We start from the raw sequence: 22,351 nt of genomic DNA, 5'->3' as shown, positions 1-22,351 counted from the left end.
ATTCTTTTGTAGGTTCTGCATCCGTACCTTGTGCAGCGTTGTCGTGCCAGTGCCGACTTTGCCCTCCGCCTGGCGTGGCTGCTAGGGGCGTACGGTGCGGGGGATACGGTGGCGGGCGGAGGCCGGTCCCGAGGTCGCGGGGCGCGTATGCGCGGCCAGCTGCTGGCACCTCCGCGCCCGCCCCCCCTGCAGCGGCCCTCGCACTCCGCCGGCCCGCACCACGCCAGGTCCAGGTCGGACGCCTCGGCGCTCCGGGCACCCCCGCTCCCTCCACCGCCGCCGCCTGCCACCGCTCTTGGGGACCTGCTCAGTGGAAGGGCTTTTGACTGCGGGTGCAGCACGCCTTCTAGCTGTCACTGTATACAGCCGCAGTTGCATTTTATAGGTACTTTTTATAAATAAATAATTCAAAAAACCTTTGCAAACCTATTGTACAAACTAACAAAGTACTAAGAGTATTGCATAAGGTAGATACATTTGTGGACATAGGGTGTCCGTGAGTAAAGCGCACAAACTTCAGGATTCAGTGATTCTACCTGAATAATAAAAAAGATAAATTACTAACTAACTAACTAACCATCACGCCGTTTCCCCGCAGGGGTAGGCAGAGAGGACGGACCGCCAAACAACTCGGTCTTGGCACACACTCCTTGCCTCATTCACAAGATAAATTACTGTTTCCCAATTTTCCACGTTTTAAGGTAGTTTTCAGGTACAAAAGTTGAATTGTTTGCACAGTAGAACTTCTTTAATTCGAAATCCACGGGACATCAAAGATCAAATTTCGAATTAACGAATTCCCATGTAATTCGAAATTTTATGAAAAAAAAAGAAAATCGATTCCTCGGCCGATGTTTTTTGTATTAAAATTCGTGTTAATACGAATCCCGTGTAAATCGAATTTTCGCAGCCGATTACCGCCACGGTCGGCCCTTTAAGTTCAGTTATTCAAAGTGAATTTGTAAAAATACCACACATTTCCGCGTAAATCAAATTAGTGTATCAAGCATGTGTGAGGTTGAAGGTAGCGGGGAGGGGAAGGAGATATAGGAAGGAGGGGAAGTACCAGGCTATTCAGATCTGGTCACCAAACACAGCCAAAGCCATTTCAAGCAACGTTTCAATTCTGAATGGTAGTCTTACAACAGGGTGATCGTGGGAGTATCTTCCACTCTGGAACGCGCTGCAAATATAATATATAAATATTATTTTAAATGAGTGATATGTGAAATAATAAAAAAAATTAATCAAACTAAATATACTTGGCGCATGCCGGGTTTCGAACCCCCCGACCTCCAACTTGCGAGTCAAGAGCCTTAGCCATCGACCACGGAGGCTGTCGAACTACATACATATTACTAATATTCTTAAATCTTTCAGATGCTTTAGTGAACATCGGCAAGAAGCTGACTCCGATAGCATCCCAGGAGCTTCGCAACACTCGGCTGCGGGCAGAGCTGGTCAGTCTCAACCTCAACCTTCCAGCCAGGGTCTGGCTGCCACTTCATCCCGTCCAGCACTACGTCCTCAGGATACCTCCGCAAACTGCCGCCGTGCTCAACTCCAAAGATAAGGTCGGTTAATGTATTCATTCTCTTGAAGTACTAAGTGTATTATTTTGAATTTATAAAATTTTATTCACTCCTGGAAGGCTTTACTTTTACATAGATATTTTATTATATGTAAGTTATACAAAGGAGTATTTTTTGGGGGCCTAACCTAATCTAACCTACACCCCCACCATAGGTCAACCCAAGTGGTTTGCTACGATTGGTGATTTAGCAGGGGTGCCCAGGTTCATCGGGTGAGGACGCCCACCAGCTGCGTGGTGTCCTGGATCGGGATCCTGGATGGTTTGGGGAGACACTTTGACCTGTCAAACTGATCCCTCTTGACCAATCGCCTTGCACCGCAGCAGGAGAGATAAATCATTCATCCGTCACTCCTGGACTCACTGATCCCTAGATTCCTACCCACCCCTCACAATTTTTCCTTCCCAGAACATCCTCTCCTTCCTTTCCTTAAAAAGACCCTCCACACAGCATCCCCAAAGATGACACAGGCCCTTAGAGAAATTATTGAATACACTGCTTATGACCAAGTCTGTGCTGCATCCTTTGAATAGGTAATTTAAGAATAGGTTTAATTTTCTTATTTTTTTAATGAATTCACCTATCTAGGCTTGATTTCACAGAATTTCTGTAATCATTACAATGATTGAAATCTATACTAGATAGAACTGCTATAAATTGCTAAAATTGTGTTATCTGTAAAGTTAAGATCATTTACTGCAAAAAATTAAAATATCGCTGTCAACCTAAGAAATAAAATGAGTAATAGAAATTTATATTAATTATTGCAAATCAGTTTGATCTACCTAACATGTCGTCAAAACCAGTGGCGGCTTGTGACTTTTGGGTGTACTAAAGTGCTAATATTACAAAAAACTGCCATTATTGATGTTGTTGTAGCCAAAACCATCTATTTTTTCTTCTTCGAAAATTCAGTTTTTTTTTGTAAATTAAAATCTTCTGCTTGGACACCAAGAGCTGGCAGATGGTTCCAGAGGTGAACCGTTTAGGAATTTACATTAGTTGATGCATTTCCTTGCCATTCCAGACACCATATCTGCTGTACGTAGAGGTGCTGGAAGTGGGGGAGGCAGCCCCCCTGCCCACCCGAGTCATTCAGCAGCCCACCCCCATTCGCCATGCCCGCAGCGAGGAAGCCTTGCCCACAGGTACTAATTAACTATTCATTATATGCACCTACTCCCTGTATCCCTTGTCTAGTTTTTTTACCGACCTACTATAATACTTAATTGTAGTGGTTTTTAAACAAACTTTTGTTATGAATGGATTATTGCAAAACTAACACCTTCATAACAAAACAGTGTTATTATGTAGATTAAAAACTCTTATAAACAAGTGTATAGGACAGCCTGGAGGCTAACATCTTGTCTATTATGCTCTCGAAATCCCACGGTTTCCCATACCTTGGTACCCATTATGGAAGGGCAATCCTTTATACTACCAAATCTAAGTGGTAACCTAATTATACCTAACTTAACCCAAGCATCACCTAACCTAAATAATACGGACTACACATTGATCTTAGCCAGTAGGCCAAGAATCAATAAATAATACAGACTGTTTAAAGTTCCCCATAAATGTTAATTAACCCCTCAAGTCTCTGGCATATTGACCGTTATATTTCTTAAAGACGATGTCAGAAGGTTGAATAATTTGTGTGTATCTTTGCAATAAAATCAAAATAAATGGAATATTTCTGAACTTATCCGAAAACTAAAAACTTGAAAAGTGACAAAATAAGCTTTCAATTTTTATTGTTAGAAAATAAACATATAATTTGTGAAAAATTAAAAATTTTAAAATTCATACGTAAAAAAGTTTAAAATGACTCTCCCCTTACGTTTCTGAATGGTGGTCGACGACGGAGCGGAACTTGCATGTTTGATACCAGTAGAAACACATTGCGCCTATGTGCTCAATAGCAATGTTCAACCAAACTTGTATGACTTGTTTAATTCTTTATTTATATATACGAATGTCAGAGATAAACACTATTCCAGTGATGAGATATCTATGGAAATTTTTGTCTGAAATGCGTTTAGAGGATACGAAAATATTGCCGGGAATTATTCCCCTCCAAATCTGAAATTCTCTAGCAACCCCCCCCCCCCCTATGGATTCGTAAAAATATCGGTGGGGAATCCAGTACTGAGCAATCCAGAATACCTCTTAAAAACCCATTCTCAAATCTAGGGAATTACTGGCGTCTGGCGACAAAAAGTTTTGGGGATCTCTGGTTTACATCATATTTCTCACTATGACAGTAAGTGAGACACAACAATTTCTGTAAGACCATATGAACTGTTCCCAAAAGCGAAACAATTGTCTCTACGGGTAATATCTGTTAATTCACGAAATCTATTATCTCTATGGGGAATATTCGTTCATTCACAAAATCAATTGTCTCTATGGGTAATATCTGTTATTCGCAAAATCAGGGGTTAAGACATTTTTACAATACTTATTTTCTTCTCTGCAGAATGGCGCACATTCTCAGTGTATTCCCCGTATGAAAATCCCGAAACTGAGGGCTGCTGGAGTCAAGAAGACGACGAATTAACACTTCAGGTATTAAAGCTTATTAACATTTTGAAAATAAACATCCTCATTTATTGTAACTTTAATTTTATGAAAACTGACTTAATCCCTTATTTCTATTTGCCAGTTCAGGAAGATAGAAGATCACATCCTGAGAGAAACTGAAGAGTTTGTGGGCATTTTGGTCCGAGTTAAAGAGGTAGCTGATATCAGCCGTTTACTTGTTCCTAACCTATAAATGTAGCATGTACTAACAATGGCATCTACACAGATTAACATTGCAGTTTGTGTTGTTCCCCAGTATCGGTGTAAAGCGGCAGATAGTCTGTCCCAGTTGTCTGGGTCATCGGCATCCTCGAGGGAGAGTGTGTTGCTGGCTGCAGCCGATGTGCGGAGACGGTTGGCTGCTGCAGAGGAACACGATGGGGCACACGCCTTCAGAAATGCTAAGGATCCCAGTGCTCAGGCACTAAAGGTAACCTCCAACAATATCCAAATTTCTTTAGTACTAGTAGTTCTATATCATCCAAAAAAATAAGTTTTTAATTTTCTTTTATTTAACCATTGCAATGGAGATTCGGCCACTCGATTTAATTAATATCAAATCTCCAAATATTAATACGTAAACATACAAACTGCTTACTGCGGTTTAAAGCCAAGCCTCCCTTTTGCTCACCTCCCGCTCCAACACCTAGAAATATGTATATATCAGTAATGTATATCTTATAAGTTAGTGTTAATATTCCCCTGATGAAGGAAGGGTACTTCTGAAACTGGTTAAGTGTAATTAAAATAAAATTATCAAAAACAAATTAATGTGTTAATATTCTATATTTCACTGTTCAACCCATATTTTTTGGGTTTACCAAAAAAAATCAAAGAAAATCATTAAATTTACATTTCATAAAATCACCTACCTGAATTTGGGTAGCCATTGCTCAGGTGGTTAATAAATCAAAACCAAATTTTCCTCTTAAATCATAAGATTCGTAAGTAGGTGCTTAAATACCTACTTACTTAATACATATACAAATTACAAATATTTTATGTAACATTTTATATTTCAAGTAAGGACTTGTACAATTTATCGAAAGAAATGTCACGGTTCTTACGATTCTAGGAACCTAGAACGTCGCCATCTCAGTGATAATTATTCTTTCATCAGGTCCTTAGGTACCGTAATATTGATTATTCCGTTTTGACAGCTCACAGTAGGAACCACGATCATGCGAACTCTGGCAGGATGAAAAGGTAGTATCCAACACGGCAACCGTCTTTAACCGGAGCCGGAGCGTAACAAACTTTTATTCAATATCTTTAAAAAAGTTACGGGATTCTTTTTAAATACAGTTCGATTACGGAATAGTTTTTCTAGCATTAAAGAGTATTATAATTATATATACGTATTTATAGAGTATGTAATGTAAAGAACAACTTAGACATCGCACAAATCTCTCGATGTTTATTACCCCCTCCTTTGCTCTTCACTGTATTAACTATTTTAGTAAGTGTTACTTGATACTGTGATAGATTTGTAAATATTTGACGAGCGTTTATTGTCCAATTCTAGGAGCTGTGGAGTGAAAAGGAAGCGCGAGTCCGTGCCAGCTCCCCCTACGGCCAGCTGTCCGGCTGGAAGCTCCTGGGGGCCATAGTGAAGTGTGGGGACGACCTACGGCAGGAACTGTTAGCTTCTCAGCTGCTGCAGGCTCTGCAGGCAGTGTGGGACCAAGAACACGTGCCGCTCAGGCTACATCCTTGCAGGTGAGAACCACTATAAATATTTTTAACCAGCTGTATCATGTCGCGCGTTGCTGTGGCTCAGTCTGTCTGTGTAGATAGAGAAACAAAAGCACGTTTTGCTTTTACATCCAACAGATGGCACTGCTTTAAAACAAACATGTTTTTACCTGTAACAGGTGACATCTATGTAATATAGGTATGTAAAAACACTTGCGTATTCAAATGCCATATTGTAAAAATTTCAAAACATTTGGTGAAGAACTTTTGAAGATTTAAGATTTTGAACAAATGAACATTTACATTTTTACTTGGTGTACAAATTGTTATTAGATTTTCTGCATTTAATATCGCACATAATTTTGTTGATCAGACAAGCTGTCACCAGCCGCCACAAACATGTCATTTTAGGCTCTTTTGTGAAAAAAATGCCTTCCTGTGCTTTTGAGAGGTGCACAAATCATTCTCGAGCTAAAGTCAAATCCGACGGTTTTTTTCTATTCGTATGTACTCAAAAATCACTTATTATTTCAATAAATTCAATTATTCACAAGGCTTTTTGCAAAATAGTAAATGTCAATTAAAATAAAGTGAGACAGCGAACGCTGAATGCTGAGAAACACATAAGTGCATGAAGGACAACCTATTGATAGTATGTCGTATTCTTCTAGTTTGTTTGCTTGTTTGTTCGTCGAGAAGTCGAAAAGCGGACCACTAGCAGGTGAGCATGTCCGCGGTGAGCAGTCCAAACAGATCTATACAAAAATATGCAACGTCATGCTCACCTCAGTGGGCCATTTAAGCTCAAAGCTGGTGCTGAGATGCACGCATACAAAAATTACTGGCGTTCATAATAATATAGCTGTTTTACCCGACACACACATTCTTTGAATGGCTATTCTTTTCTAATGCTTTCCGTGCCACGCTGGTGCTTTAGCTATTTCATCTATTCACACATCGTTATTGGCTATTATTTTCTTATCTCACGTTTCGTTACTCACTGCATCTAGAAAATAGAACATGTTATATTTTGTTGTTCGATTAGTATGAACATAACATATCTTTGTATTTATGTCAATGGCCGAGAATGGAGTTAGTGTGACGGGCTGCAATTTTCTTTTTCATTTATTCAGTAAAATGCATGCTTTTTAAAAGTTTTTTTTTGTGTTTTGCGACCAACAAACTCTAGACGCATACTCATATTATAGTAGTCGGTGATCTTTCGTAATATATTCCAAAGTACTGGCCGTAGAGTGACTCTTCTGCAGCATTGCAGCCTTTTTGTCTTTCAAATTATTTCATAATCACAAATGCTCTCCACTGGTTGCGGTCCTCAACTATTCACCTACAGTTCTCAGTCTTTCCCTTCCTGTTCCAATGCTCTTCGATAATCTTTAATGCAGTCGATCCACCTATTCTTCGGTCTACTTTAGGTTTCTTCCACTGGCAACCTGGTATTGCTTTAACCCAATGCCTGCCCAAGCAATATACTCTGTCAACTACGACACGCCAAGCTATTTCAGTCTTTTTTAAGTTCTCAATTAAATTAATCTTTACGGCATTCCCATTGCCATTGAGGGCTTTGTTTATACTAGATGCTCATTACTGATATCTTTGGTACATACTTGATAAGATATTTGAATCCTCGAGTGTGTCCCGTAATGTATTTTCGACATAAATAATAAACACCGACAGAATAATTGAGTGCGGAGAACCGCCATAGTGCTGACTCACTAACACAAATAAACAAAGAGATATAAGATAAACACTCACATGTCATTATGGATTGTATCGAGTCGGCAACGATTCTCCAACTTTTTTCACATTTTATATTTGATATTGCACTAAATTGTACTACATTTTATTTACACAATGTTTTAAAGATTTAAAATTAATATTCTTTTTTCTCGTGGAATATTGTTGAGCATGGCCAAACACATAACGGTACGTTACATTCGCCACACATGTACTTCGTCGCTTTTCTTGTTTTTGGTCTAAGTTTAGTGTTAGAGCAAACATAACAGTTTTTATAAGGTTTTTGGGTTTTTTCCTTTGTGGGTATAGGTATCGGCATATGTTTTACTAGCATTTTGGCAGATAACCGTAATGGCACATCTTGTGACGTACATGGACCAACTTCAGGGTGCGATGTAGTATGATATTTTTCTAATAATTGTCTTATCACATATAATTGGAAATCAGGAAAAGTAATGTTTTTGGAAGTAACGGTTTAGTGCATAATGTACGAATTCAGTAAAAATAAATCGATTAAATGAAAGAAAACTTTTTTGTACCACTTAATTGATTTTCTAAGCGAATTTACACTAGTTATCATCATATCCGCTTTATCTACTAAGCCCATGTTTTTATTATAATCTTGAATACAATTTGGCTTCGAAACTACTTCTCCAGTTCTAAAATTTATTTTCCCAGTTGGAGAAACTTTATCATCATGAAGCGTCGTTAACATGTGAATTTCTCTTTTGTCGTGCCATTTTAATGCCATCAGTGAATCGGAATACTGAGAAGTAATTTCCCCTTTCTTCAATTTGTTGAATTTTGGCATGTTTTTACGGTTTTTTCGCACCGTTCCACATGCGTTAGTTTGGTGGTCATGCAAAAATTTAAATAAAATTGGACTAGTGTACCAATTATCTACATATAATTTGTGGCCTTTACCGAGGTAGTCATTTAACATAGTGGTGACAACAGCTCCTGAAGCCCCAAGACATTGATTGTCAGTGACATCCGTCCCATCTCCACAATAAATAATTATATCTAAAATATAACCTGTCTTCGAGTCGCACAAAATGAACATTTTTATTCCAAACCGATGGCGTTTGGATGGAATATATTGTTTAAACTTAAGACGTCCTTTGAACTCTATAATACTCTCGTCAATGCAAAGATTTTCGTATGGCACCATTGTTTCTTTGAACATTTTTCGAGTGTGATTGACCAGAAGTTTAATTTTATTTAATTTGTCACCAGCAATTTGAGAATCAGGGTCTGACATATGCAGCATACTCAGCAATATCTGGTAACCATTTGTTGCCATCGTCTTGCCAAATATATTACTTGTCAGAAGGGGATCTTTCGACCAGTGCTCTTCTATCGTGTGGTGCTTATTTCTGGTCATTAGCATTGTCACTGCAATAAATATGTAGAGTTCATTAACTGATGTATCTTTCCACCTGCGAAGCCGTGAATGTTCAGAAATAACTTTATTTCTAATAGTCGCTTGATAATATTTGTTTGTCTCCTTAACAATTTCGGCCATTATATTTGTATTTAGAAAGTGTTCAAAAAAATTTATTTCCGGGGAATTTTCTGATAATAATGGGGTCGCGATTATTCCAGATGGAAAATCATTAAATTGATGGATGATTGGTTTAAAATTTCCGGAATTCACAGTTCAATTTCCTGACGAAGTTCTTTGGGTAACTTCAGTCTCCATAGGCTCATCTTCATTGTCACTAAGTTGCGTTATAATATCTGAGTCATCATCACTTTCCTCAATTTCAGAGTCTTATCTCTTCTTCATTGAGATCGCGTCTTGACATATTTAGGGATATTAAAAATAAAGTTTCAAAAATGATTGTATAAAAGTACACACGAAAAGAAATATCGAACTAAATTTTTAAAAAATACGCAAACTAAATTCTCAATTCGGGAATAAAAACTCAAGTCCACATTTCCGCCGAATATTAAAAAAACTTTTAGAACCACACCTCAGAGAACGTAATAAGAACCACGTGACATCCACACACACGACGCTGCGATGGCGGGAGAATCAAACGACTGCGTCAAGAAATCTGTTGACCTTTTTTGAATGCTGCTTTTCGTAGTATAAACAATTAAAATTATCATATTTTAGCAGAGATGTCGCAAAGAAACAGTTCATAATATTTTACAAAATAATATTTAGCCCCATCTACCGTTAGAACTTAGAAATATCATCTTCGAAACATTCATACTGGCGATTTACGTGATACGGCGTAGATGGCAGTTGTGGCACGGATCGTTCGTACGCCGATACGCGTAAATGGCAGCGATTGGGTTAACAGTCCAGCCCATCGCAGTCTTTGAGACGTAATGAATAAATAATTTATTGATTAATATATTTTGCATTCCAGGGTGGTATGTCTATCAGACGACTCGGGCCTCATCTCGCCGCTAGTGAACACGGTGTCGCTGCACCAGATCCGGCGTCAGTCCGGTCTCTCATTGCGAGGGTACTTGCTGAGGGAGCACGGTGCCCCCACCGGGGAGAGGTTCATGCGAGCGCAGACCTCCTTCGTCAGGTCCGCGGCTGCTTACGCCCTGGCCTCTTATCTGCTGCAGCTGAAGGATAGGTGAGTCATGAAATTGAAGTAATTTCAAGCAATTGATAGACATTAAACTTCTATTTATCTTACCCGGCTTTTTGATGTCGGGTGTGACAAACCCTAATGAAATATTTTTGCAAATATCTTTCTTTTTTTTTTTTAACATTAACGTCACACAGGAGAAATCTATATCATCTATGAGGATGCTGTGTGAAGGGTATTTTTGGGGAAGGGAAGGAGTGAACCTGGGCCTTGTAGAGACCCGTGTTGTAGGAGAGAGGAAACACAGAGGCCAGCAAATCATTCCACAGCCAATATGTTGAACTCAAGAACGAGTCATAAAAGCGAATCGTCATCATTTGACAAATATCAATTTGTCCAAATGTTGGGTGCGTTTAGCGTGTTTCCGGACTGTGCACCGGTGCTGAAGGGATCAAAGACACTGGTTCCTCTTAGCAACTTATTTCAAAGCACCGGTAGAACAAGGACAGAATTCCCACCTGACACCTGTGCTCTAAAGATTTCAATTTGTTTGTTAACATAGGAGATGCACTAAATGAATATGTTGCTAATTTTATTTGTGTTTGATTTTTTGTTGCAGACATAATGGCAACATTCTGCTGGACGTGGAGGGCCACCTGATTCACATTGACTTTGCTTTTATTCTATCCATTTCACCAAAAAATCTTGGCTTCGAGACATCACCATTTAAGGTAAACAATTAATACAACTATGAACTATTTTTTAACTATTCAACGGGGTTTTTTCACAAACTATGGATAGCGTTAAAAATGCATGCAAGATTAAAAGTTAAGTTTTCTATTTCTGATCTTCATTCTAAAAATCTGTAATTTTAATATTGTTTTTAAAAATTATCTAAAACTATTGTTTTTAAAAATGATCTAAACACATTCCTAAACGGTTAAAACGGGCCACAAAGTCGTTATGACATAGAAAATGCTACTGGCTGGTAAGACGGCTGTCAATGATGTTGACCGGTGTGAATTACTACAATTGAACCATTAATAAATTCGTTTATGGTCGCTATCGATAGAAATAATATTCAACTTACGAGAGAAATATTAACTGATCGATTAATCAATGACATAGAACGTTATAGCTTTCTATCGATGAAACAGAAAAATTATGGAATGAAGACGCCTCTTCATTTCGCCGCACAATATGGCCACCTCGACATTGTTAAACTATTCAAGGAGCGAACCTCAGTTCTCTTTACTGCGTTGATGGCACGGCACGATGATGCTAAGAAGACTCCCTTCCTTTCAGGTGCTGAGTACGGTCGCTTGGATATTATAGAGTACTTAGTGAAACACGGCGCAGACATTATTAGTACACACTGTACACTAGGCGGATCAGCTCTGATTCTCGCGGCTGGCGGTGGACACGTACCAACTGTAGAGTATCTTGTCCAAAGCAATTCTAATATAATAAACTTTTCCAATGAACGCGGTGAGAATGCACGTCATGTAGCGGCGTTGCAGGGCCGTCTGCCAGTTATAAAGTATCTCTTTGAAGGCGGTGCTAACATAAACTGCACAGATAATGAAGGACAAACTGTACTTCATTTAGCTGCACACAAGGGCCATCTAGAGATCGTAGAATATCTTATTAAATGTGGTGCTGATGTGAACTTTACAAATAATCGCAACGAGACTGCGCTAAATTTGGCACAACGACAGCGTCATCTCTCAATCATAGATCTTCTCAATAAAAGTATTTCTGATTTAAGCTCTACAAGTAAACACGGTTTTACTACACTAATTCAAGCGGCACAGAAGGGCGATCTACAGGCCATAAAAGACTTCCTTAGTAGTGGTTCTGATATAAACTTCACACCGTATAACGGTGATTCAGCTCTACATGGAGCGGCGTTTGAGGGCCGTCTTCGTATCGTAGAATACCTCATTGAATGTGGAGCTGATATAAACTTGAAAAATAATAACGGTTCGACTGCAATACATGAAGCAGCATTTAAGGGCCATCTCCCGGTCATAGAGTATCTCGTTCTAAAAGGCGCTGTTGTTAACTCTTCAAAGAATGATGGGACAACTGCACTTCTTCTAGCGGCGATGGAGGGCCATCTCCCTGTCATAGAGTATCTCATTAAAAATAGTGCCGATATAAACTCAACAGAAAATGATGGCAAGACTGCCCTACTTCTAGCGACAGAGCGAGACCATCTTCCTGTCATAGAGTGTCTCATTAAAAATGGTGCTGATGTAAACTATGCGACAAATGATGGCTGGACTGCACTACATATCGCAGCGCTGGATGGCAATCTCCTGATCGTAGAGTATCTCGTTAAAAATGGTGCCGATATAAACTCTACAGAAAATGACGGCAAGACTGCCCTACTTCTTGCGGCAGAGCGAGACCATCTTCCTGTCATAGAGTGTCTCATTAAAAGTGGCGCTGATGTAAACCATGCAACAATTGATGGCTGTACTGCACTACATATCGCAGCGCTGGATGGCAATCTCCTGATCATAGAGTATCTCTTTCAAAATGGCGCTGATATCAACTCTGCAAAAAATGATGGCTGGACTGCATTACATGCCGCGATGGAGGATGGTAAACTCTCTGTCATAGAGTGCTTTGTTAAGAATGGCGCTGAAATAAACTCTGCAAAGAATGACGGATGGACTCCACTGCTTCTTGCGGCTGAGCGGGGCCACCGGGAGGTCATAGAGTATCTGGTTAAAAATGGCGCTGATGTAAAGTGTACAAATAATGACGGCAGGACTGCCCTACATGTAGCGGTGCAGATGGGCTATCTCTCTGTAGTGAAGTACCTCCTGCAGCAGGAGATGGAACTTGACACGGTAGACAAGAGGGGATGGACCGCTCTAGCTCTGGCAGCTCGGTGGGAGAAGTGGGACATGGTAAGGCTGCTGCTGGAAAAGGGAGCTGATGTTAACGCGGCAAGCGGTACAGCTCGCTATTATGCTCCCAAAATAAAGAAGAATCTCGAAATGGCTTCCACCTCGACATCCAGTTAAACGCAACCATTAGAGCACACCTTAATTACTGTCGCAGCATTCTATTCTTATTTTTGGTGTCATTTATTTTTTTAAATTAAAATAGATCCACTTCATACGGTCTAATATAAATGTACTAGGGTACATTTTTACATTGCAATTTACACTTCTAATACTTATTACTTTATATAAGATTTACATTTCTCTTTGAATTTGCTCAATCTAGGTACATTTTTACATTGTAATTTACACTTCCAATACTTATTACGTACCTACATAAGTTTTACATTTCTCTTTGAATTTGCTCAATTTAGGTACATTTTTAATTTCGCTTTCGGAACTGAGGTACATATTTATTTATTTATTTAACGCCCAGAGGGCTTTTACATGTAGCTGGTACAATTTTTGAAACATAAAGGCTGGGAGGTGACTGGAGAGACTAAGGTAAACTAGGATGAGGTGATTTTGCACAGCGGTGCTGCCAAGGTCTGTTATCTATGTGAGGATGTTGTGTCGGCGCTCTTTATTGGCAGCAGACACATGTCAGCGCTATATTAGCGGCGGACACATGCCTGAACGGATGACGAGCCTCGTGCTGGCACAGTTGGTGGACGGGGTATTCTCTCTCCCTGCAGCAGCTGGTACAGTTCCTTCGCTACCTAGGACTCTTGCAGCAGAGTCTCCATCTTCTGTCTTCGTCGAGCGTCACAGCGGTGCTGCCAAGGTTTGTTGTCTATGTGAGGATGTTGTGTCAGCGCTCTTTATTGGCAGCAGACACATGTCAGCGCTATATTGGCGGCAGACACATGCCTGAACGGATGACGAACCTCGTGCTGGCACAGTTGGTCTAAATAACAAATGTAGATCCTAGGAAATAAATTGTACAGCGCCCTTGAGGTGATTTTTCACAAAAACGGCGCTATACAAATTATCCAATTATTATTATTATTATGTCAACAATGTCATATTCACAAACAAAAATAAACTTATCATTTTGGCGACAAATCAAAAATTGAACATTTTAAATCTTTATTGTAATTTTAAAAATAAAATAAAACAGTGAAAATACCCTATTCCGGAAAGACTGCTAAACTTATTTTTACTACTAAATTTCGATGTATTTATTTTTTGCACATTGAAATTGGACTCATTAATAGCCATGCTAGATTATGAACACAAAAATGTCGACGGAAGAAAGGCTAATTGACGTAACCAACATTTTTTCGATTTTCAATTTCTGATCTAACTTTACTTGAAAAGAATAAAAAAAATTGCATAGATCTGCAATTGAGTATACAGATTGATGCAATTTTTTTTTTAAAGTGAAAATTGAAAAAAATTTGATTTATTCAATTAGCCTTTCTGCCATTGATGTGCCTAGTATAGTGGTCAAAAAATTATGTAACTCTTGAAATAGACGATATACATACTGAATAAAGATTATTTCTTTTGAAAAAGAGCATTTACAACTTCAGTCACGTAAGAATCTTGTGTCTGACCCTCTCGAGAGGCAGCTCGGGTTCTCACTCATAGGATAAGGTACTCTCATAGATATTGTACGCACCGTTGGGGACTCAAAAACCGGATAATGTGTGAATGTGGAAAGCTGATGTTAATGCAGGTCTGCAGGACAACACCTGATGTCCTATACTGGATCTTGACGTCTGTCTTTGAAGAAGACTTGAGTCTGATGTTAATGTATTTCCTTGTGTGTTCCAGTTGACAAGTGAGATAGTAGAGGTGATGGACGGAGAAGAGTCTGACATGTTCTCCTACTTCAAGATCCTCATGCTGCAGGGGCTGGTAGCCGCCCGGAAGCACCAGGACCGACTTCTGCACATTGTGGAAGTCATGAGGCCAGGTTAGTTACAAGTTATCATGATTATATTCTATAATTACAGATTAGCCGGCTCCACCAAACAAATTAATTTAATTAAAATAAGAGTGAAAGATCATCATTCAGAATCGAAACCTTACTTGAATTGGCTATTTGTAGCTTTATTTAGCAACCCAATCTATATAGATGGCGCAGAAATAAATGAAAGAAGAAGTCGGGGACGCCCAAGAAGACGTGGCAAGATGAAGCGAATCAAATAATTGAGTCGGGCCATGCCCAACATTTTTGTACACAGTTGACATTTGTCACATGAGAACGGGTTCAACAGCTCCTCTTTGGAATGATTTGCCGGCCTCTGGGTTTACTCCCTCCTACAACATATGTCTCTTCAAGACCCAGGTTCACTCCTTCCTTTCCTCAATAAGACCGTTCACACAGCATCCCCAAAAATGACTTTAGCCCTGAGGGAAGACAAACATTCCCGGGTTACAGATAACCTGTCAATATTTGAAAATCTCCTACTACCACCACACTAAGCGGAAAATGTTGCTTGTGTTGTGATGGAGGACTTAGCCAACCGAGGAATTGAACACATTACACCTGGGTGGGACCAGAGGCGGTCCCTGCCTTAGTGCATTTGTGCACTGCACTGCCAAACATCGATATACGTTAGAAATGTAAATTCGTATATACACTCACGAAGAATTCACGCGAGATCATTATAATATTCTTACCAATCAAAGTTTGTACTAGACTCCCGCGCATGCGAAAAACAGTGTAATATAATATCAACCCGTGCATTTTCGGCTTTGCCCGAGACATGCCATGTACCTTCTATAGGCACTGTCTCTAGAGGTCGGAACCGTGAAATGAGCGAGACAGGTAGAGACCCATAACGGCTGTTGATGTGTTAGAGCAGTGGAGATAGAAGCTGGTCGGTGCATTATCGGCGCATGCGCCGAAACATCCTGATATATATCAAAAACCTTAAACATGCGTAAAACGTTTGGAATGCATTAGTTAGGATTGACAGATTTCGAACTAATTAACAATGTTATAATATTCTAGCGTTACCGGCGCGATCTACATATATCTGCAAACTTGACAGTATTCATTATTGGCGATTGACGCGACGTTTTAACGGTTTTTACGAGTTTTGCTCTACAAAAAGCTTTTTAAAAATGAGTGCTAATGAAAACATTGCGGTTAACATTGATTTTATCAAAAGTAACCGAAGTTCATTTAATCCCAACAAACTAGAGATGATTTTGCAAATGCTGACGGAGCAATATCAATTTTACAATTATTTTACAAGTGTAACTTGGTGGAGTGTTTTATTGAAATAGTGAAACTGTTAAAAATAATTTGTACTGGTGTAGGTTCATTTATGTTTGTACTATTCCGATGACAACTGTCGAGTGCGAAAGGTGTTTTTCTACGTTGAAACGTGTAAAAACATTTCTGAGGAATACTATGTCCCAAGATCGTCTCAATGCTTTATCAATGATGAGCATCGAAAAAAGTTTGATCTCGTCTATACCAGACTAATAATCTTGTAATTGAAGAATTTTCTCAAATGAAAGAGCGACGAATGGATTTTCTCTACAAATGAATTATTTGTATTGGGTATGTAGTTCCCTTTAAATCACTTTATTTTCCTATTTTACATGTTACCATTATTTGTGAAATGCACTGCTGGCAAATTCTGTCACGAGCCGCCTCTGGGTGGGACCCAAACGCGATGTGACTCAGCCACCGACCAGTCAATTATTTTTCGTCTATCTTTTGGAGTTAATGTAAAAAAAGGTCCAGAGTCAGAATAACATAAGAATGTGTGTGATGATGTTTAAATGTAAATGACGCACGAGTATCCCAAGGCAGAGTTGTGTGGCGGTCCATCGGCGTGATGGTGAGTTAGTTATGTTGTAATAAGTTTGTTATTGTGTTGTCCAGGCGGGCAACTGGCCTGCCTGCGCGGCACCAGCGCCCTGCGAGGTCTCAGCACGCGGCTGCACACGGGGCGCACGGAGGCGCAGCTCGCCGCACTGGTGGATTCCCTCGTGCACTCCGCCCTCACCTCCATCTCCACAAGGCTCTACGACCGCTTCCAGTACATGACCAACGGTATACTCTAGTCTACTCCCTCCCCCACACACACACATCACACTCAGACTAAACGTGTCGTTAGTTCCATACATTATCAACGGGTTTCCAGAAAAATGTCCTACTTTGCCCCTTAAATTGTAACTTTACACCTTAAAGGGTAACTTTGCCCCGTGATGAGTAACTTTGCACCTATTGCCTATCAAATAATCCTACATTCTTTAAAGTTATTTCATCTACAAAGTGCTACTCAAAGTTGCAAAGTAATGCATGTTTCCGGGTTAATTCTAAATACTGAAACAATCTTAATAAACGCCGGGGTCTACCCCATCTAGATGACTGATTACTAACATTGTTTCATGTTTTATCCACTATGGAGACGTCTGGCAACAATGCGGTCATCACGCAAATAACCTTCAAATCAAAATAAAAATACTCTTAAGATAAGGGACTGATTTTATATCATTTTTAAGATCAGAGAGTCACTATAACTCCTTCGAATTTTACAAATGTTGTACGGGATTGCCTACTCAAAGAAACTATAAATAAGAATATAATTCTTCACATAAATAAATTAAATATTTTTGATTTTAATGTTATTTATACATGCATCGTGACTGTGTTGTTGCCACGCTTCTCGTCTCATGTCTCACACTTACAATAGCAATAAGTTTCATAAATAATTGTAAAATGTAGTAATCAACTTTCTGATAACCTACACACCAATCAAGAAATGTAATAAATGGTTTGATAGTGCTTCTATGGTGGCTATTCTACAAACATTCCGTTAAGCCGCATTCAGACAGCTAGAAAAAGTCTCCCACATACTTTTTACTCCCGTGTGAATGCGGCTTTACCGGAAGTGCAATAAAAAAAAAGTTGCTGACTTTTTATTTATTAGCTATTGTGTTGCCCAGCCTTCCATAAGAGACACAATAACAAGAGTTACACCCCACTTTAATTAAGTAATATCAGTTAGAAAAAAACAAGTTATCAATTGGACTTTTATCAGATTAGATGTGTAATATCTTAACTATACAGCATAAAATGTATGTGCTGAAGTAACTAAAACGTTGTCCTCATACATCATGAAATCTGTACAGCTTTTTCCGTCTGGAATTTATAGTTTCAATTAGAAAAAAGAATCCCTAAACTCGGATATAGTTTAACCACAGACAAAAGACCATTCCGTAGTGCCGTCCGGAATGGGAAAGAGATTCCATAATCCAATATCTCCATTCTATCAATTAGTATTTTACGTCTTAATTGACACCTGTTCCGACAAAAACTTAGTTTTATGAGAAGTTTTCTCACATACTCTTCTGCCGCTATCTAAAATAATGCAATCATTTAAGACCGCCTGTAGTTTTTTCTCAACATAGAATTTGTGAAATAATTTTCTTCAAAGGAAATTGTTTTCCCTTTGGGAGTTGAAGTTAATCCACGAACACTGTTTGCCTCAAATTCTGATTGTTGTGTTTAAATAATGTACTAATAAGCCCTGCCCATTCAGCGCACGGCATGAAACTTGCTTCTGCGCACGGTCTTTTGCTTCTGTTCAAGCTATAGTAACTAATAGTGCATTACAGAATAGCCATAATATAATATTTTTATAGCGCTGTTTTCGTGGGAAAATCACCCCAAGGGCGCGCTATCTATAAGTGAATCATTTTTTTTCATTACAGAATCAATTTTTCTCAGTATAGCAATATTTGCTGTCAGTTTAAGTTACAAGATTATTGTTACTATGTAAATTGTATTACTAAGTTAGCGCCATTTTAATTGAAAAATCCATAGGTAATGAATATTGTGAATTCTCTTCATCACACGACACGATAATGGTGGTTGACAAATTAGTAAATTTGTCAACGATCTTTTGTGTCTCCCTGTAGATAAATGAATGTAGTTGAAAATTAAATGCAAATTGTAATGGTAACTCCTTGGTTTGGTTCATACGGAATATGGCTGTGTTTAGAAAAATTGTGTGTTGGTTGCGTTATGAAGTGGAACAATGATCTGTTGTTTTCTGATTTTCTTAACGGTTAACACAAATGACTAAATTTGTTTCTGTTACAAAAATATAACACAACCATCGATGTAGAATCCCTGGATGGGTCAAAAGTAAGTAATAGGTTCATTTTGGCACGGCACGGACTGATCTGCATATTCTATATATATGAACAAGCCCTTAAATTATCAGTCTGTCCCTATTGTAACAAGACTTGTGATCGGATATGGTTAGAACGTCTCTTTTATTAATATTGCGAAGGGTAAATTGCACGTCTCATTGCATTTATTCAACGTGTATAGATTTCTTAATTGGGTGGCTGAGATGGTGATATTATGGTAATGTTTCAATACTAAATATATTTATATTATTATTCACGATTTTCACTCATGCAAATATTTTATTGAAAACTTGTTGGTAATTGACATAAATTGTCATCTGTCTCCAAATTTGAACAAATCGTGCATTAGAAGATTGCTTAGAGAAAATATCTTAAAAATTTGCAATGGAGATAAAATTAATATCCCATATGTAATTACATAACTAGCTAATTAATTACTTCATCGTAATTAAATTACACAATAAACACAGTTATTAATTGTTTGAACTACATATAATACATACATATTTAGATAACATAAGGTGATCTGTAAAGTAAAATGTTTAATTTGGATAAAATTGTTGATTGACATTTTGTAATGATTTAAAGGGAGGGATTTGTAAATATAGTTTTAGAGAAGGAATGTTTAGTTTATAAATGTGAAATCTATGTGTCTATATAAATAGAATAATTTATTTTACAAAAACGTGAAGATTCAGTTGATTTCGTTCCCTCTAATTATGTAGTGCTAATTAAGACCGCTAACCCTAAGTTGTTCCTGAAAGGGTTTTGCTACCATTTTAAAAAATGTTTCACATTTTAATGGTAAAATTCTCAAATTCCGCTTCAATCTAAATACGCACAAATTATTGAAATAACATTTCATTTCAATTTAATTACTACAAGAAAGAACTATTTACATTAGGGAAATGCAAAAAGATGAATGTAAAAATTAATATACCTATTTGATATTTTCCGTGTTCAGTGATGCCATTTGTTTCATTTTAATACATTTTAACAGTATTTTGTACAACAGCTGTAAACAATGCTGCCAACCATATAAATATTCACTAAGTGGGAGGGTAAACTGTACCTACGCCCGCCCCCTACCCCTCTGGTTAAGTAGATAACGTCATATTAGTTGTATCAGGAATATCAATTCTGGCAAATGTCGCATTATATTAACCCCATCAGCCTAATTTGTTCGGTTTTGGGAACAGTTCATAATATGGTCTCATAGAAATCATTGTGTCTCCCTTACTGTCATAGTGAGAAATCTAAACTAAAAGGTGTTAGAAAGAGAAAACACCATGCTTTATATTCAAATCCAGAGGTTAACCACAGAAGAATTAAAGTGTGCACCTCATTGATGTATTATACTAGATTAGCCCTGTCTAGTTAAATTCATTTTTAAAATAACGCCACGTAGCGTACGTCACAAATATGGAGATGAACTTAACAACCCAACTCTGTTTAAACTCCTTGTACAAGCGTTCAAACTCGTAAGAGAAACCACGGAGAATTTGTTGTCAGAGGTGTTGTAATATGGACATAATTCAAATTTAAATATTTGGAACTCGGTTATTTTTGTGATTGAAAAAATGAACTTGCCCAGCATAGCTGAGAAGCAAAATAGACCTACAAAAGGTAAAACGCAATGCACAGTGCCCATTTCGCATTGCGACATAATGCGTGGGCCTTTTCATAAATGTGCATGTGAACCAAACCAAAACTGTGTTGGGGTTATTTTTAAATGAATATCTAGTCTAGTCTAATTTAGTCTATGGTGCACCTCTATGAAACTAAAGGTTGAGACCTCAATTTGAGAAATTTGTATTAATCATTTTTATATGAAATGTCAATAAAGTGAGGTGTCAGTAGTTTATGATACATTTTTCTAGTAAAATACGTTTTTTTTTTTTTCGTTTTCAGTAATTTTAGCTCAGTGTTTAGATGAAAAAACTTAAGGTGGGCCATTTTTAAAACTTTTTTTATATTCAATTTAAAAAATTATGTTTTTTCCTAATAAAATTTGAAAGAATATTGTACCTTTCGAAAACATGTACAAACACATTCAGAAATATTCCATTTATTTGGATTTTATTGCGAAGCGGAAACACACACAAATTCTCAGACTTTCTGACAGCGTTTTTAAGAAATATAATAGTCAATATGCCAGAAGCCTGAGGGGTTAACAAGATTTGTCAAGGCTTCAACTCTAATGACAAATTCCGCTCATAAAAGTTTTTACCAAATACAAATTTAAATGCATGCTATTACATCTTCCCCGATGTTACTTGTTTTTTTATAGTAATTATTAGGTTGAAACATTTCAATAATTTGTGCATATGAAGACTGAAGCGAAATTCGTGAATTTTACTGAATATATTTACTTAAAGTTTTAATATTTAATGGATAAATTATTTAGATACAAAAATACAAAGTACATCACAACAATTACAGTTTCAAATAAGTGTTTGGCATTGATAATTGAATTTCGTGTTCTTAATTAAATATGGTATATTAAAAATTGGTGACTGATCTTTCAATAGAATCTTTTTTTACTCGAGTCTTAAATATTGGAGCAGCCAAATTATTTATGTAAAATATCAAAAACTAATGAAACATATAACTTTAAAATGTAACGGTGCTTTTTCTGGTGTTTAAACAAATAGAATTCTCGCGGGAGATTTCAGAATCTTGCTGTAGGTTATTTGTTTGGTGGATTTTTTCAACAAAATTGGTGGTTACTCATTTCGAGAAAAAGATTTATACATCGAATACATTTTAACAAAGTAAAAATGAGTTGGGATCATTAAAAAAAAAATCACCAAAATTATTATGGTATAAATTTGAATAAATAATATTATAACAATATGAATATAAGTTATTTGGTTATAATTATAAATTTTGTTGACTCGTAGATCATTTTCATCTCATGTTATGATTGTATTGTTTAACAAACAATTGATTCTGCAGCAGGAAAATGTAATGTGTATTTGATATTATGTATATATCTTACATTTAAAATGTGACAAATGACTGATTCAAAAATACCCAATTTGAAATCCTGGTAGATTAAATCATCAGTTATTTATAAATGATA

General features: G+C 37.7%; 2 protein-coding genes across 3 annotated transcripts in view; both read left to right on the top strand.

Moving 5' to 3' along the window:
* Positions 1-17,175, top strand: part of fwd (phosphatidylinositol 4-kinase beta fwd) — a 33,064-nt gene extending 15,889 nt beyond the window's left edge. For both annotated transcript variants that reach the window (XM_089632633.1, XM_089632632.1), the window contains exons 5-14: positions 13-385; positions 1,381-1,574; positions 2,620-2,740; positions 4,072-4,160; positions 4,432-4,605; positions 5,701-5,894; positions 10,007-10,225; positions 10,800-10,911; positions 14,917-15,058; positions 16,988-17,175. In XM_089632633.1, coding sequence (XP_089488759.1) covers positions 13-385; positions 1,381-1,574; positions 2,620-2,740; positions 4,072-4,160; positions 4,432-4,605; positions 5,701-5,894; positions 10,007-10,225; positions 10,800-10,911; positions 14,917-15,058; positions 16,988-17,169 — 1,800 coding nt within the window. In that variant the 3' untranslated portion in view covers positions 17,170-17,175. The remainder of the gene's footprint in view (positions 1-12; positions 386-1,380; positions 1,575-2,619; positions 2,741-4,071; positions 4,161-4,431; positions 4,606-5,700; positions 5,895-10,006; positions 10,226-10,799; positions 10,912-14,916; positions 15,059-16,987) is intronic.
* On the top strand, positions 11,217-13,218 carry LOC149423264 (uncharacterized). Its single transcript, XM_089632998.1, has one exon. It carries the CDS (start codon positions 11,236-11,238, stop codon positions 13,216-13,218), a length of 1,983 nt encoding a protein of 660 aa, XP_089489124.1. The 5' UTR covers positions 11,217-11,235.
* Positions 17,176-22,351: the final 5,176 nt, after the last annotated feature.

Source organism: Hesperophylax consimilis, chromosome 6, assembly GCF_061612785.1.
Source record: "Hesperophylax consimilis isolate HC1 chromosome 6, BYU_Hcon_1.0, whole genome shotgun sequence".
Taxonomy (NCBI): Eukaryota; Metazoa; Arthropoda; class Insecta; order Trichoptera; family Limnephilidae; genus Hesperophylax; species Hesperophylax consimilis.
This window is presented reverse-complemented; position numbering and strand designations above follow the sequence as displayed.